The following is a 17,358-nucleotide window of genomic DNA, read 5'->3' on the forward strand; positions in this document are numbered from 1 at the left end:
GATTTGATAATTGCATCAAATGTATTGCTGGTGGTTAAGCTAACCATGAAATGTATTTTGGTAGTGGTATTAACTTTGAAAAGTTTCATACTAGGATGGGATGTTTTTCATTTTATGTACTGTAAAGTGAAATGCAAGATTGGATTCAGCACATTAATAGTACCATCAAATATGCTGAACTTCCTACATTTGGTTTCCTTCTGGCCCATTTGGCAAATAAATAAAATGGAGTTTCTTTCCTGTTCTTTCCCTAGGTTGAGAAATATTCCTATGTTCAGAGGTCTTTTCTGTGATGCTTAATCACACAGAATATCATCACAGTATTAATTTTTTGAATTGGATGAGCTCACTGGCACAGTCTAACCTCTGTCAGTTTACACATAAACATAGGTGCAGGTCACCGTTCTCTGCACTGTGGCTTATTCAGATGATGGTAGGTGAAGGAGCAGGCGGAGTAGTTTGTGTAGATGAATTGCCACTTTGGGAACTGGGAATATCATGCAGAAAAGCCACTCATCTGTACAAGATAGCTTCTGGTTATGCATGGGTCAATACCCTGAGATGTTGATTTATTTGGTTAGCTATGATTGATAGTTACATCCAAGTGAGATCCTGTAACTGCCCCAGATCTTTTAAAAAATTAGGAAGACGGATGGCTTCTTGCGTGATACTGGTGAAGAGTTTGTGCACTTTATGAACATTTAAAAGCTTGCATGAATATTGGAAGATTGAAGCAAACTGATGCTTTTTTGGTTTATCTTTCTCCATAGATGTTATTACACTTACAGATAAAGTGGGCTGGGTCAAGTTCAACGTAGAAGCGAATGATTACTATATTGTTCAGTATGATGATGCTGGTTGGAAGATTTTGATTCAGCTACTGAAGGAAGATCCCACTGCTCTGACATCCAGCGACCGAGCCAATCTGATCAATAACATTTTCAATCTAGCAGGGTAATTTAAACCACAGTTATTACTATAGCTGTTCCCTTGTCTTGTAGAACATAGCTCTGAGTATATGGGTAGAAGAGAAGTGATGATCATACTAAAGACAATTGCCATGATTTTAAAAACAGGCTCTCAGGCTATTTTGTCCCCATATCTGTTCCTTCATAATTTCTTTTAAAAGGAAAGCTCTCTCTTTATTTCTCTCTCTCTCTCTCTCTCTTTCTCTTGATCAAGCAGTTTGCTTCCAGGAGGATTTGGACTAGCAGATTTACATTTTTTACACTGAACTGCCTGATTAGGATGTGAATGCAAAGTTGCTGCATAGTTAAAGGCATCTCAGTGGTATTTAGGACTGCGGATTAATCAGAATGCTTGACCCAGTTTGTTTGTTTTCATGTCCTTTTAGGTTGGGACTGGTATCACTGGATAAGGCCTTTGAGCTGATCGAGTACCTAGTGAAAGAAAACTGCACTGCTCCGATCACGGAAGCGTTGCATCAAGTGAATCATATCTATAACCTAGTTGAAAAAAGGGGATTGCAAACACTTGCTGCCAAAATAGTGGTAAGTCCTTCGACAGTAGGCAAATACTAACTCTGCAAAAGTTTAAAGAGTTACTACTGTATAGTAAGACACATCCTGGATTTCACTATCTTATGATGGAATCAGCTCTAATTTCATAAGAAGAAAAGTTGTATGTATAAAGATATCTAACTTAGTGAACAAATTTTGCCGCTTAGAAGTGTGTTGCAGTTTCTCAATAGATATAAAGGGCACCTGCTGGCAACTGTATCTCTCATACTTTGGGTTCATAGAGGGAGCTAGGCCAGAAAAGATTGCTAGCTTTTAGAACACATTCGCTGTATTAAAATTTGATATTGAGAAATCTTCAGGAAATCAACACTGTTCAAGTGCATAACAAAACTAGTGTAGTCTTCTTGGAGCGGGGAGGGGAGCTGTCCTTGAAAAGTGGGATTGGTTTTAGCATATCTGAATGCTTGTCCCAATAATTTTGTATGACTTCAGAAATCAGCCACAGGTGTTTGAATTAGCATTTCAGCCAACGGACTTTTCAAATCCTCATTCAGTTTATGATCCTATTGGTACCAATTGAATTTCAGAGTGAACGTGACAGTGGGTTAGCCCATTCCTCTGGAGTACTGGGAATTGGAGGGAAGGATTGCATGCAGCCATGTGCATTGTAGATGTGAGTGGTAGAAGATTAGAAAGTCCTGGATAGAAGTGTGTATTTTGGAGCGCTGTGAGGTTTACAAATGGCATCCTTGGAGTTGTAACAGGGTTTCTGCTATCGTTCAGTGGCATTTTTCTTTTGTGATTTCCTAGAAAAAGGTGGAAAACATGCTTCGAGACAAGATTAAGAAACAAACATGGACAAACAGTGGAAGCCTCTCAGAACAAGAACTGCAGTCAAGTCTGCTAACCTTTGCCTGCTCTCATAACTTGGGAAATTGCAGCAACACTGCCACTATGCTGTTCAACAAGTGGATGAACTCCAGAGGCACCACAAGGTGAAACATAAGTGTTTCTTTTTTAATCAAGTATCCACTTTACTATGGTTTCAAGAAAATATTTACCTGTTGCTTCTCTAGTTTAATATTGATACTGCGATTATTCCTGCACCGAACATGGAAATGTTTGTCTTGATGTTTTCACCAAGTGAGATGCATCTTACCATGCTTTCCTTCATGCAGTTAATAAATGTGGTTGCTAACCTCTGAATTAGACTTGGAAAGTGGGCAATGTTCACATACTTAGGAATAAATCCCACTGTAGCTTAACTTAATGCTGATTTTTATAGATGTATCTAATGATTGCATGAGAATGAGGAGGACACAAAGCACAGAGTTGCATTTAAGTGCAGAGCAGAAGAGCAGGTTCAAGATTCTGATAGGATCACTGGTGGATTCTTTCTAGTTATTTTAGCCCAGAGTAGGGGATCCCTTGGCACAAGAGCACATAAAGGAGCCTTCCCAGAATGAGGCATCTTAACGCGAGGCTCCAATTAGTCCAAAATGCTGCAGCTCGCCTGTTAGCAGGAGCAAGCAGGAGCATGAACATCACTCCCATCTTACAGTCACTCCATTGGCTACCTATCAGTTACTGTGCTCAATTCAAGGTATTGGTTATTAGATACAAAGCTCTTCACAGCATTGGTCTGGCATACCTACGGGACCGCCTCCCTCCCTATGTTCCTCCACGGCAGCTTCGCTCATCTGAACAGGCTCTCCTGCAGGTGCCAGGCTGCACATAGCTAAAATCAGCAGCAGCCCATACAAAGGCTTTCTCTGTGGTGGCCCCTACCCTGTGGAATGTCCTGCTTGAGGAGGTCAGGAAAGCCCCCACTCTCCTGGCTTTCCGCAAACGATGCAAAACCAAATTAGTCAAAAAGGCTTTTTACTCAAATGGGAGGGCTGTATTGTAGGGATGGGGTCTCAGATGCTTCGCTAATGAGTTAGGGACCATGGACTTCACCACTATGTTGCTTTAAATATGTACTCCTATGTACTACTTGTGCTTTATGTTGTCTAATGTCAGTCCTAGAATTGATTATGTTCTGTTTCAGTATTTTTTCTACTCTGTATTGGATTCTTGCTAATGCTATATCTTTTAAAACTTGTATCTATTTACTCAGTGGCATTGTTTATGGAAATGTCCTTGATACTGTATGGAAATGTACTTGCTACTGATTCTACTAATCTCATATTGCGTAATCCGCCTTGAGTCTCAGTGAGAAAGGCAGACAATCAATCAATCAATCAACTAACTCCTAGAGGAGCTTAACACTAGATAGGTGTCAGAGCAAGGGGGTATTGCCCTTGCTGTTCGATGTGAACACGGTGGCACTGTTTAGCTCTGCCTTGTTTGTATTGTATTGGACACTGATGAAATGCAAACCGGTGTTTGGACCACAACATAACAGTGGAGTAATATCAGGCTGCCCACCCAGTATTTGAATTATTGGTTTGAATTATTTGAATTATGAAATGACACTTATGGTTGCATGCCAAGAATTGAAGTCTACACATGGTGGCATTTGCTCATGATAAGCTTAACAGGGACTAGAAGCCAACACAGTTGGAATATATGTGAATTCATTTTGGTTTTCAGCTAGTAGTTCAGGACCTATAAATGGTTGCATTCTGATCTAAAGTGGGTCACACTAATTGCTTCACCACTGTTTGTTTTTTTTCTTTTAAAGCAAAGCAAAACAAAAACACTTTAAGTGGCCAAGAAATATGGTTGTTCTGTATCTTTAATAGTTGTGCTGAAGAAGGAATTGTTTCTGCTGCTGCTGATCAATTTTCCTTCCCCCCCCCAAAACTGCTAAAGATATGGGAGTCATCTTCCTTTGGATCTCACTTAGAGATAAATAAACAAGTAATATAAATAAACTGGCTCCCTTGTTGCAGGTTGGAGATAAAGTCCTCCCACCTCTAATCTGAAAAAGTTGAAGACTACTATCATAATGAATACATGAGGCAGACGTTGCTGATCACAGAATCATTGTGCATTTCATATTGGGTTATCTCCCTCTACAATGAACTATAACTTTAAATACTGTGTAGCCTTGCTTTCCAGTTACCTTTGTATCTGATCAGTCTTATGATGTGGATTTGTGTGCCCTACAAATTCTTCTCTCAGGTTAAGGACTTTGAGAAGAGTTATCACTTAGGCCATATTTAGCTGGAAAACTTTGATGTGACTGTTCTCTTTAAGCTATTCTCATAAAGGTTTGTTCTCTCTGTGTAGTCTGCCAACAGATGTTATGAAGATCATATTCACAGCTGGAGCAAAAACTGAAGTTGGCTGGCAGTTCCTTTTGCAAATGTATTCCTCTTTGGTTTCTGAAGCAGAAAAACTCAAGATCCTTGAAGCGCTAGCCAGCACAGATGATGTGGGAAATCTGATGAGGTATGAAACCTCATGCAAATTAAAATCCTAAGGATCATTCTAGCCAGCCATTGATTCTTCTTTTTAAAGTCATCTTTTTGGTTAAACCATTTTGTTTTGTTGATTGCTGCAAGTTTGTACATCATATCTCAATGTGGCCAGATTTGTGGATTCTTAAATTCAGTGTTTGCTGCCATGAACAGAAAGACAGATCTTTCTACAAGCCTGAAAAAGATCTTTAAGAAAATTGGAGGATAAAAAAGAATAATGGAAGTAGCACCTGTAGGTTTAAGAAATAAATGCCCTCAATGGCCATTGCTAAGCAGCCACGATAATATTGCTAGTCTTCCAGGTTTGTCTTCTGCAGTAAAAGGCAGGGGGGATGGGCAAAGCCCTTTCCAGGTCTGTTTTGGTTTTTGAGGGAGGACTCGTTGAAGCCAGGTCTGCTAGCAACCACTGGAAGACTTGCCATCACATAACTTGCATGACTCACCCACCCACCCAGGGGCTTGCTACTGTTCTGCAGTATCCACCATAGCCAGTGTGGTGTAGTGGCTACAGCCTCAGACTAAAATATGGGAAAGCTAGGTTTGAAGCCCCACCTGCTGACAGACAGCAACAGAAGAGAACTAGCAGATCTCTTTGGGGAGAGGGTTCCGGAGCTTGGGTGCCATTACTTGAGAAGGCCTTCTTCTGGTTGCCACCTGCCTCATCTTGGAAGGTGAAAATGCCAGAAACAGGCCTCCAAAGATGACTTCGTTGGTTGGGTAGGTTCATAAGGAAGCAGGCAGTTCTTCAGGAATATTGGCCCCTTAACCATATAGGGCTTTGAAGATCTGCACTAGCAGATTGTGAAAACAGATTGGGAGCAAGTGTAGATGATCCAAGACTAGAGTGATATGTTCCCTGTGACCTAATCCAGTTAATCTTGAGTCTGCACCATACTGCACCAATTGAAGTTTCTGAACACTTTTCAAGGGTAGCTCCACGTAGAATGCATTGCAGTAATCTAATCTAGATGCAACCAGGGCCTGTACCTCAGTGGCCAGATCTTTCCTGCCCAGGAAAGGCCACAGCTGGCTAATCCATCCAAGCTGGTAAAATGTACTCCTGTCCACAGGTGCCTTATCCAGCAGTAGGCCTGGGTCCAAGAGCACTCCCAAACTATGGACCTGTTCCTTTGTGGGGAGTGCAACCCCATCCAAAACAGGTGACCCCTTAAATCCTGGATCACGTTGTGGGGATAAAATGGAAGATAAAAGAAAGATGTGAGCTGCTTTTGGATCCCCATTGAGGAGAAAGGTGGGCTATAAGTGAAGTAAATAAATAAGAATAGCTGAAGATGTGGGTCAAATTACAGGTCGGTTGGCTGGGGCTGGGAAGGAGAGGAGGAAGCAGGGAAAGATGAAGATATGGGGTTGCCAGGAGAAAAAAAGGAAATGGTTTGGGGAAGAGGATATGGAAGAAGAGGTCCCTCCCCCACCCCGAGTTCTTGAGGGTTCTCCAGTGCATGAGTGGGCCTGGCAGCTGGCACCATGCAAGTGTGCCAGAGTTTTCCCAGGGAGAAGCTGCTAGGGGAGGGAAGGAGGGGGAGCTGAAGATGGGGGTGGGGGTGGGCAGGTAAATATAGGTTGGCTGGTGGGTGGGAAAAAGGAAAGCAGGAAAAGTGGAGATACTATTGGGGTCTTCAGGGAAGGAAATAGTGGGGGAGGGAAAATGAGATGCCCCCCACAAGTCCTTGTGGATCCCCCATTCATATCACTATAATAGAGAGTGCAGAAAATCTTTAAAACCAAATAGTCTTTCACTTTCTTCTATTATATCATATCAGGGGGAGGGAGAGACTTCATTGACTGCAGTGTCTCTACAGATTTTTGACTGTATTCTGGAGAAACTGCTTTCTTTCCCCTTGCTTTTGGATGTTCTTGATCAGACTGTTTCTTTGCAGTCAATTCAAAACCAGTATTTCCTGGCCTTGTGTCATCTTTTAATTTGAGTGTCTAGGAATATGCTTGGAAACTAAGCAGAGTCTGCCTTAGTTAGTAATTGGATGGGAGACCTCCAAAGAAAACTAGGATTGCTATACATAGGCAGGCAATGGCAAACCACCTCTATTAGTCTTTTTTCTTGAAAACCCCAACATATGGGTTGCCATACATTGGCTATGACTTGACAGCACTATCCACCAGTGCGGGATCATGCTATGATATGCATAGCTGCAAATCATAGCATAGAGCATCAAGTGAAGATTTGCAAAATTTGGAAGCTATTTCAGCAGCTGCTTTTATCAACAATTAGGCTTTTAGTTCTTGGTTAAAAAAGTATGCACTTGTGGCTAAAAAGATAGACATTAGGGATCCTAGCCAGAGGGTTGATGCCTTTATTCATTAGGGTTCTTCTTAAGCCATGGGCAGATGGTTTTTATAGGAATGGAATTGCATGCTTTATTCAAGTTATACAATTTTCTGGATTTCCCCCTGTAAACTTGGGTGGTTAGATCTAAAGCACTACAAGTGGAACTCTACTCATTGGGTTGGATCGAATGCAAAATTTATGCTTGCACTAAAGCTCTTGTACAAGCAGAAATGGAGAAAAAAACCACAGTCGTTCACTTTGCATCCTTGCTGTACCTGAATTCCACCTCTCTGAGGTCCTGTTTGCAAGGGCATACATAGTGGCCAAGAATATAGGCTCCATATGTATAACTGGTATCTTGGAAAAAATGTAGGTCATGGATTGCACATATGTAGCATACCACGGTATGTGTGCAGGATCCTTGAGGGTGGTTTCTCTAACACAGAGAGGCTGGGTGAAAGGGTGGAGCCAGTAGATGTGATTCCAACCTTCCTGTTTATATTTGCTCATATAAAGTGTCTGCATAGGGCTAAAGTGATCCTCAAATTGCCTTCATCTTCCAAACTTGCATAACCCAGAAGTTTCTTCACATCCATGGGGCAGCCTGGGAGAACTGCATTTCATAGTGTTGTGATTTCTGAGATGCTAGTGTCTGCCACACAGGAAGAAAAAACAGTTGTTGGGACCATGGCATTCACCTTGAAATGAAGATAAATGTGAACTTCCAGAGTTCATACGGTGAGGCATACGGACTACTTGGGAATACCACTGTCTAGGAAATAGTACTGCCTGGGAAAGACTTCTACAATGTGCTTCAGGGATCAGTGTAGGATTTTTATCAGATCATTGGAATCTTGGCCTGTGACCAAATAGAAAATCATAGATGGGCAGAAGTTTGAGAGGAATCTATCTAGCACAGAGGAAGAGAACATACTTTTCTAGGTTAAAGTGGAAATGTTTTGATTGTTACTTGACATGCAGCCACAGAAATTCCTCAGCTGCAGTGGGTTGTACTTTACCCAGTTCAAATAACTCGTTATGGTTGATCCCTCTAAAGTCTCTATGCAGGTGACTTAGGCTGTTTTTTTCTCTTCAGGTTGATGCAAATAAGTCTTGAAGGAGTCCAGATTAGATCTCAGGATCTTGCACTCATTATTGGAACAGTTAGCCACACTTTGCCAGGAAACCTACTGGCCTGGGACTTTGTCAAAGAGAATTGGAAACAACTTAAACAAAAGTAAGACGCTTCTTGAGTTGCAGTGATAATGCATTCGTATTCTCTCACTCGCTCATACTCACATGCGCACACGCCCCCCCACACACAGAGCATCTGATCAAGTGACCTCCTTCATTCACAAAAGTTTAATCTTTTGGCCTGTAAGGTACCACAAAACTGTTTTGTTCTTTCTTTTTATCTATCTTTGTTCTTTCTATTCTCTGAAATACTTCACTACTGCAGCATGTGTACATAGAGACTGTCTTGGTCATGGAAATGCAATATATGCTGACTGAGCAACAGCTCTCATAAACATATGAAGTTGCTTTGTCTTGAACTGGACCTTGGTCCACCAAAATCAATATTGCTACTCAGACTTGCAGCAACTCTTCAATGCTGGGGATTGAGCCTGGAACCTTCTGCACACCAAGCAGATGCTGTTGATAACTCTCCTGAATTAGAACAAGCTCCCATAAATCTTAAAGGGCATTTTATATTGTTGTTTTGCCAACTGAGATAAACCTCTTGACCTTTTATTTTTAAAATTGGTTCTTAAATATAATCACATTCCATAAACCTTCAACAGGTCAGTTGAGATTTTGTTTTTCAATAAATATCAGCTGATCTTCATTCTTCTAAATTTCAGATTTCACAGTGGATCATTCACAATTCAAAATATTGTGACTTCAACAACTCGTCTATTCTCAACAGAGGAACATCTGCGTGAGGTTTGTTGAACAAAGAATTTTCACAAAACTACTAACTTTTAGGGAGAAAGTGTTGTCATTGACGTGGTTACAAGATAATGCACAGTAGAGAACAAGATCCTGAGCTTTTATTTTGCTTCAGCTTCTACCAGCTGTTTTTGTACTCTTGTTACTCCCTGAGCCATAATTTATGCAGCATCTTTTGAAACTTGAAAGTTTACCACTGCTGAATCTTGTTACTTGTGTAAGGAGACAATTGCTTCAGTTATTAAATAGTTGTAATAGCATATACAGTGTAACTGTCATCTAATTATAAATATATCATTTTGGGGCTACCCTGGATGCACTGGGAAAAGCATGTTTGCTTTGTCCTTTAATTTTTTCTGTGTATTCTTTGTTTTTGTAGGTGAAGACGTTCTTTGCGTCTGTATCGGAGGAGACTGTTCAACTCCGATGTGTCCAAGCAGCCATTGAGACAATTCAGCTGAATATCCAGTGGATGAAAATAAACTTGGAGAAGCTGGAGAAGCTGCTGCTGTAATGTTTGCAGCATCCCCAGAGCTCATATTAGCCACTTGGAATGCTGCAACTCTTAACTCTTTTTGCTTTTGCAAAAACCAGGTTTGAAAATGGGTGATGCAGCTTTCTTTACGCTGTGAGAGGATTATAGTTAGCTCAGGGTACATTTTTTCCTAAGATGGTTCTCTTTGGAGTGGACTGGACATAGTTGCTTTTTAGGAGAGTAGTCGTTGACCAAACATCTGCTCAAAAAGAAGACAACTCTTTAATATTGTAGCGCAGCTCCCTGTCATTTGAAATCCAGTTCCATTTTCGGAAATTTGGATGAAGACTGAGCAAGAGCAACAAATCAACAACTCCCCTGAGAGCTGCTTTTCTTCGTAGAGTGCTGTTTGATCTGCCTTCTGTGTTGTTGGTAACTTCTCGCATTGTAAATACTGTAATTGTTGTGGAGCATGTGTGTGTGTGTTTGTTTTTTAAGTACCATGATTCTAAATGGCTGCTAAAGCATATAAAATGGAGGTGGAATGCTAGAAGTCAAATGTTGGATTTCCTTTGGATTATGTTTCCCCAGATTATACACTTATAGGAGATAGTGATTGGTAGAAAATTTATTTTTGTTGGCAGTCTAATTGGGTGGTAGTGGGTTACTCTATGCTAAATAAGCCAAATAGTTTTCACAAAAAAAGTAGGGAGGGGGAGAGATTGATAAGACTTCAATACCTGTCTTACAAAAATCCCACCTTCTCATAGTTACTAATCTTTTTGCTGGTGTTGCACCAGTGCTACTGAACATTATACAGTTCTGCCTGATTTGACACTTTTACTGCTGATTTCTGACCTTTATGTTCTTTGTATCTTTCTGAGTCCTCATTAACAAAGTACTACAGTATTAATTAATCTATCCCACAGAGCTTTAGTTCTGCCTGATCCAGCCCTAGAAATGCTGTTTTTATTCTTGAGTTCTTGGATAGAGCAACAATATTGGGACAAAACTGAAACATAAGCGTTGGTTCAGATGACCCAAGACAGGTTAAATTTGCTAAAGGGTATGCAATTCAGTGTGACTTCAGTTGTTTAAATATAGTTTAGGCCACTGTGAAGAAAAGCATAGTGTTTAGAAGGTAAGGAAAACATTCAGAACCACATACAGCTCTTTAATGAGAAAAATGAAGATGGTTTTTTTTTTTTGAGGAGCTACAATTCATCAGGTTTTGCCATGTTTATATCTGTTTTGATTCATCACAAATATAGTATAATGTTGATTAAAATCTACCTTATCAACCATGCAGACAACCAAAGGGGGTAAGTAAGGGGGAAAGTGATGTGTTTAATCTAAAGACAAACTCTTTGATATTCTTAAGCAAGTCCACTTATAAAATTGCTCAGAAAATTATCATCTTTATCTAATTGTTACACTGTACTTACTGTTTGAATGAAAAGAGAGAATTAATTCCCTTTAAGGGCAAGTAATTAGAAGTGTTGCCATGACCTTGAGCTGTCTGGGATTGCGTGTGAATAGCTATGTGTTCCCCTCTGATCTTCCTGTTCTGTACTCCACTTCTGGCTGTACCTTTTCCTATGCACTAATCTTTTATTTGGCTTGGTTTGTAATAGTACTGATGGATGTAAACTAGTAGGATAGCAGCCCCATTAATTCCCCTCCTTGGGTCATTTAACACTGTCCTACAGCATATAGATGCACTTGCTACTGGAAATGTGAAGTGTACTTGAAAATATAGTGCACTTGTGTCTTAGTATTAAAAATATGTTAAAGCACTGTTTTTCTAAGAACACTTTTCAGTTATTTAACTTTTTAAAAGTATGGAATCTAGATGTTGTTATGTGGTGGTTGCTATTTAACCAATCATGTATATTCTTTGCTTCCCCGTGCCCAGACTGGGATCCAGTGCCCATTAGAATCCATCAAAGCTATCTCACTTACCTCCTAAAATTACAAGTGAAATACAGCTTTGATTCTAACAAGCGTTGATTCCTTTTAGATTTCTTGTTGGTTCACTGGGAGTTGTAGTGGTTGGACTGTCCTTTATTTTTTAAGTTCAAGCCAAAGCTACAGTTTACAGGTATTGTGTCTTGTTTAGATGAACTTTAATCTGTGCTGTTCCTTTCAGGAGGAACATAATGCACTGCGTAATATTTGGAGGTCTTTTCTCTAGCTGAATAATATCGAGTGACTCTTGTTAGAATAAAGAATTTTCTACAGTGTTTTAAGACATACAGGGCTATTAATGGTATACTTTCTTAGGCGGTAAAATATCAGTTCTGTTTAATATTCCTTATGTCTATATACAGCATCTGTTATGACTTTGCTGTTGTCACTCCTCTAACTTCACAGTTTTAAAATTTTGTCTGAGAGATAATGTTTTGATTTTTTCCAACCCCCTCATCCCAGATCAACCTCCCATGTGTAGAAATACATCATAGAAATTTGCAAGCCATTTTGTTTTTCTTTAAGTTCTGAAATTGTTTTTTAAATCTTTTTGGGTTATGGGCTTTTGAAGGGGAGGAATTGGAACAAAGACAATCTTGGTTGTATTTAAGCTAATAGTAGCGATTATTCATGTGCCTTATGGGAGTATATTATGATGACTATGAAAGGAATATGTTGATATGTAAAGGAAGTCTGTATATTTAAACCCTCCTTTCACAACTGTTGACTTACTTATAGAAAGGTGTGTGGTGTTATGGTTACTGAGTGAATGAAACCTTTTTAGCCCATCTTGTTGGAATGTCTTGCAATAAAACTTTTTTTTAATTCCTTGGGACTAGAAGTCAATTACTGTGATCCAAAACTCTATGGAGTTCCAATGTACACATAGAGGGTGGCACACAAGCAAGAATTTTGCTGTTGTTTTCAGTGATGGGAAACGTAACATTCGCTGATGCTAAAAGCAGAAGCATCTGCTAACATGTTTTCTCAAAGGTTGTTGAGTCTTGCAGGTGCCCCTCAAATCTAGTGCTCAGCTGACTGTAAAGAAGTAGGTTTCAATCCAAGTGTAACTTACACAGTTTCTAAGTGGCATCCTTTGCTATTATGTCTTTATATGCTTTAAGCACAATTGTAGTGTTATGCTATTAAACTTTAATATTTGACCTGGAGAAAATAATATTCAGCTGTTTATCTCCTGTGAGCACAACATACACTGTTTGTAAAAATGTTAGAAGTATTGTCAATCTTTTTATCTGAAAATGAATACTAGATATAGTGACCAAATCACATTAGGATTGAATTTATTTTCTCTTTCTCACCTAGAGCTAACTTTTGAACCACATTTTCATCTTTGAAACAACTGCCTAATTTTTGTAGGAGGGAGAACAGAAATGGCAGTCACTGTGTATCTCTTTGGAGGTGGATAGTACAAAGCTTCCCATGGAATCCAGTTCAATCTGTTGTTAACAAATGGAAATGAGAATTTGAAAGTGTCAGGCTTCCAAAACAAGAGAATGCCTCAAGATGCTTTGTAAGTAAGTTTCTCAGTATCGGAAGTTGCTGAGTGCACTTTGTCAGGGAGTTCTAAAACTATTCTATAGATAGCTACTTTAGTTTTTCCAGTTGCTCAATGTTCTCCATTCAGAAACTTGGAAAAAGAAACTAGCATTGTCTGCAGAAGAACATATGGTGACTTGAACCATATCAGATACTGGAGACACTATATTTAAAGTTACGTATAAACGCTCAGAGGCATTCACTTTTCTGCACTGTGAAGTAAGTGCAGCCTTCTGTCCTTTTTTTTTTTTTTAAGTCAGAATTGTACCCAAACAACACAGCCAGCTTTCTGAAATCGTCTGTTGCTGAAACCATCTTACATATTCCTTCAAAACATGGTCACTTTTTGTACTGGCCATCTTATGACTGACATTAATCTTTGAATTCTCACAAAGCAACTGCATGCATATTCGTTTGTATTTAACTTTGTTTCAATGGGTGTTGGGGGAAAGAGAGTAAGTGAGGGTTGGTTGGTTTGTAATGGATCTTGTTACATTTGTCTGTCATACCTGAAACTGAACATGCATTTTAAGGATAATGCTCCAAGGAATTTGATTGTGGCCTTTTTTCCTTGGTAGCAACATGCTTCAGGGTACTAACCCTCGAACTGAGTCCTATTTACATGATTATATGTCTTTCACCTGTTCTCTATTAACATTTTTCATTCTGATAAATTGGCTTTCTTCATCTCTCCAGGAAGATGTTTGCTTTGCACTATAAATTGTAAAGTAATGTCTCATTAACTGTACAATTTTTTATGCATTTCATGAATCTAGACTTCTGTGGATGTGTTTGAAATGCAATTAAGGAGTGCTGGTCTAAAAGCAAATTCCACTCAGATGCATACTCCATGGCCTCCCTCTTCAAACGCACATAAAATGCAGGGATAAACTCCTGAGTAGTTGTTAGGTCTCTTGTTCTTCCTGATACTGTGTTATGATGCAACTAAAATTTTTATCATGTATTTAATTAAGTTGTGGTTAAAGCTTTAGCCACTTTAAAAATGTAATTTGCCATACTAAGCTCTCAGGTCGTAGTCTTTAATAATAACTTAAAACTACTCGGTTTGCAGTGTTACTTAAGCCTGCTATTGTAGTTGAAATACAGACCTTAACATAAGATATTATTTTGATCAAATCAATAGTCTGGCATCTTTTAAACATTAGTCATGGCATCATGTAGCAAATAACTGTAAAAATCTAAAATAGTTAGCCTTTTAAAAATGTGGAATGGTATGATAATGCTTGAATGGATCCTTGAAAGCCACTGAAGGCTTTTGATTTACAAAGAGAGGGTAGATTTGAGAGTAAATTTGCACCAGATCTGTGGAGAGAAGTAGGGTCTGTAATTCTAGCGATAACAAGAAGTTGGTCTGAATACTGTAACATCAAAGAAATCCTGGAATTTCAAATACTAGAGGAATTTGGAAAAGGGGTTAAACTTTTGTGTTTAATACTGCAAGGTACAATTACCTAAGCAGTAAAACTCCAAGTTATACAATACTTGCCTTGAGGTGAAGGATTTCTGAAAGTGATGTGTGTGTACAGGTACACAAATTTATATGCAAATTTTGGTTTTCTTTAATTTTGTAAAAGGGAATTAAAGCCTGTTTTCTTTGTACTTCAAGTTAAATGGTTTGCATTATAATCAGCACTGATTTGAAGGGCATATATACTGCAAACACTTGTGTATGGGGTGATGGGGTTGTGAAATGAAAATAAAATCTTTAAACACAAAATTGTGTGGGTTTTGGTTCTTCAGGGGTAGTTCAAAAATGGTATTGAATAAATGTACCATTTTATTTTTATTTCATACCAGCTGCATCTGTCAAGAAGACATCTAATTTTGTGAGATTTAGGAAGCACTCCTAAGCAGGTCTACCATGTTTTTCTATGGGGCTTATTCCCAGGAAAGTGTACTTAGGAGGAGTGCAGTCTTAATAATCTGAATTATTTCACTGGTCTAGGTAACATTGCTAAGGTTCAGGATCTAGCACCTCTTTCAGATGATCAAGTGGACCTTCTGTCTCCAGCAGATACACTGCTTTTAAATCTTTTATGTGGCTGTTCTAATTAATTAAAGCAGCAGTTCCTCTGGCTGGTCCAATAGATCTTGCAGCTAGCCCTAGAGACCTTCATACTGTTGACCCTTCAAATGACCCTTGTTGTAAACCACCATCTTTTTGATCTTGATGCTAGCATAGAAAATGGTGCCAGCTGTGTTGGGGGTGGGGTGGGGGAGGATGATCGTAAGAACAAAATGAAAGGGAGAGGAACAGTGGTGTAAGAGGCACTGAGTTCTGGTTGGCAAGAAAAGCAGGGTATAATTCCTTGTAGTGGCCAGGAAATAAACACACATTTAAGGAGTATAAGTTATGGTGCTATGATATTTGGACCTGTCAGACCACATGGTATTGTAGATACAAATGCAACCCTATGGCTACTTCATTTTCATTGGTAGTTTCTTGCCTTTAACACTTTGTCCAATAATGTTCAGCTGCCCCCCTTATCTACTTTGCCATTAGAGGCCAGATTAATTTAATTTATTACATTTATAAACATGCCTTTCTGTCACACAGTGAGACTCAAGGTGGGTAATAACAGAAACAAAGGTAACACCCAATCATAAACAAAAATACTGGCAAAAATTTAAACAATTCCTTCGACATTCACAGATTTCCAAACTCTTACCAGTATTTCAAGAAACTACAAACACTTTCTGAAACCATTCAGTAGTACATTTGTCCTGAAAGCTAATAAGAAAGGGGCTTTTATAATCAGGGAGGCTAAAGCATAAATCAACTACCTAATGCTGAAACCCAGTGGTATGTTGATTGGCTGTTGTGCCCTTTTGGTGTTTGTATTTTGTCATGTTAGTATTCTTGCTTTCGATATGTTAGGATTCTGCTGGATCACAAATAACTAGCCCCTAAGAGAGTTGCAAGATAGGATGAAAATAATCCCAAAATGAAAATAATCCCAGGCAGGAAGGAATAACTGTCTAGTTCGACTTTTTTTCTTACCCCATGGTAACAAAAGAAGTACTGCTCTATTTTCTCCTCACTGGGAACCCAAAGCGTTATACACCCTGCTGTCCTCTCCTCCATTTTATTCTTAAAATTCTTTTAAAAACCTTACCCTGTGAGGAAGGTAAGGCAGAGAGAGAGAGAGAGAGGGGGGGGGGGAATGGTCCAAGGTCACCCGGTGAAATTCCATGGCAGAGTATGGATTGGAACCTGGGACTTCCACGGCTTAGGTCTGTAAACCATTCTGGCTGCTTGTTGCTGGTGAGTTTTTTGTGCCAGTTTGGCTGCCAGTTGCCAGTGCTAATGCATTTTTAAACCTTTTCAGATAAAGCCACTTGTGTCCCATTTGCAATGCAGGGTTGAGCCTTTTTTTTAAAAAAACCTGTTTTCCCATTCAAGTTTTCAGTTCAGTTTCCATTTGCTGCCTTTTCTCATTCTCAAATTTTCAGTGCCATTCCCAGTGTGCCGCCTTTTATTTTTCCGTCCCAATTCCAGCATGTTCTTTTTAAATATATATATAGATGAGTACTATAGCATTGTAAAGGTAGGTACAGCAGCTTCTCTGAATTCCCAGTTACTTTTTTTTTAAAAAAAGTAAACCTGTTACTCTTTCCATTGTGGAGATATGCCTTTTCCCTTATATCTCTGCAACAGAAGGGGCTAAAGACTTTTTTTAAAAAAATGAAATCTGGGAATTCAGAGAACCTGCTATACCTATCGTTACAACACTATACTACTATAGCAATTTTTGTGCCTATTTTTTTTAAAAATGCAAAAACCCTGGTGGCCCAGTGAGAGGGTAGCCACTCCCTGCACCAGAAAAAGTGGTGCTGTTTGAAATGGCCACAGAGATTCACATATGTTTCATAAATAGATGTAAATGCTGTTTGAAACTTCCACCCCCACATCGCTTTACATGAAGCCAGGCAGCAACAGATAACAACTGGGTTAAAATGAAAATGTGAAAGGAGCTTGTCAAACTCTTCAACCACTAAACGTGCTGGCTTTCGGTGGCATTAGGCTGCCTAATTAGGTCTGACAATGTCTACCATCAGTTGGATTTTAACTCCCAAGTTTAAACACGCAGACTTCAAGGGTAAAGAGGATTTTGCCCTTTGGTCTTCTGGCTTAGAAAAGGAAGGATTTTTTTTCTGTTCATTCTTGTACAT

The 17,358-nt window shown here is 39.3% G+C and overlaps 1 protein-coding gene across 1 annotated transcript in view; it reads left to right on the forward strand.

Annotated features, from left to right (window-relative positions):
• The window catches only part of LNPEP (leucyl and cystinyl aminopeptidase), a 65,080-nt gene extending 50,178 nt beyond the window's left edge, over positions 1-14,902 (forward strand). Inside the window, exons 12-18 of the mRNA XM_054987533.1 lie at positions 771-954; positions 1,355-1,511; positions 2,292-2,476; positions 4,719-4,880; positions 8,311-8,451; positions 9,077-9,158; positions 9,544-14,902. Of these exons, the coding sequence (XP_054843508.1) occupies positions 771-954; positions 1,355-1,511; positions 2,292-2,476; positions 4,719-4,880; positions 8,311-8,451; positions 9,077-9,158; positions 9,544-9,678 (1,046 nt within the window). The 3' untranslated portion in view covers positions 9,679-14,902. The remainder of the gene's footprint in view (positions 1-770; positions 955-1,354; positions 1,512-2,291; positions 2,477-4,718; positions 4,881-8,310; positions 8,452-9,076; positions 9,159-9,543) is intronic.
• Positions 14,903-17,358: the final 2,456 nt, after the last annotated feature.

The sequence above is a fragment of the Eublepharis macularius genome, chromosome 8 (genome assembly GCF_028583425.1).
Source record: "Eublepharis macularius isolate TG4126 chromosome 8, MPM_Emac_v1.0, whole genome shotgun sequence".
NCBI classification, from domain to species: domain Eukaryota; kingdom Metazoa; phylum Chordata; class Lepidosauria; order Squamata; family Eublepharidae; genus Eublepharis; species Eublepharis macularius.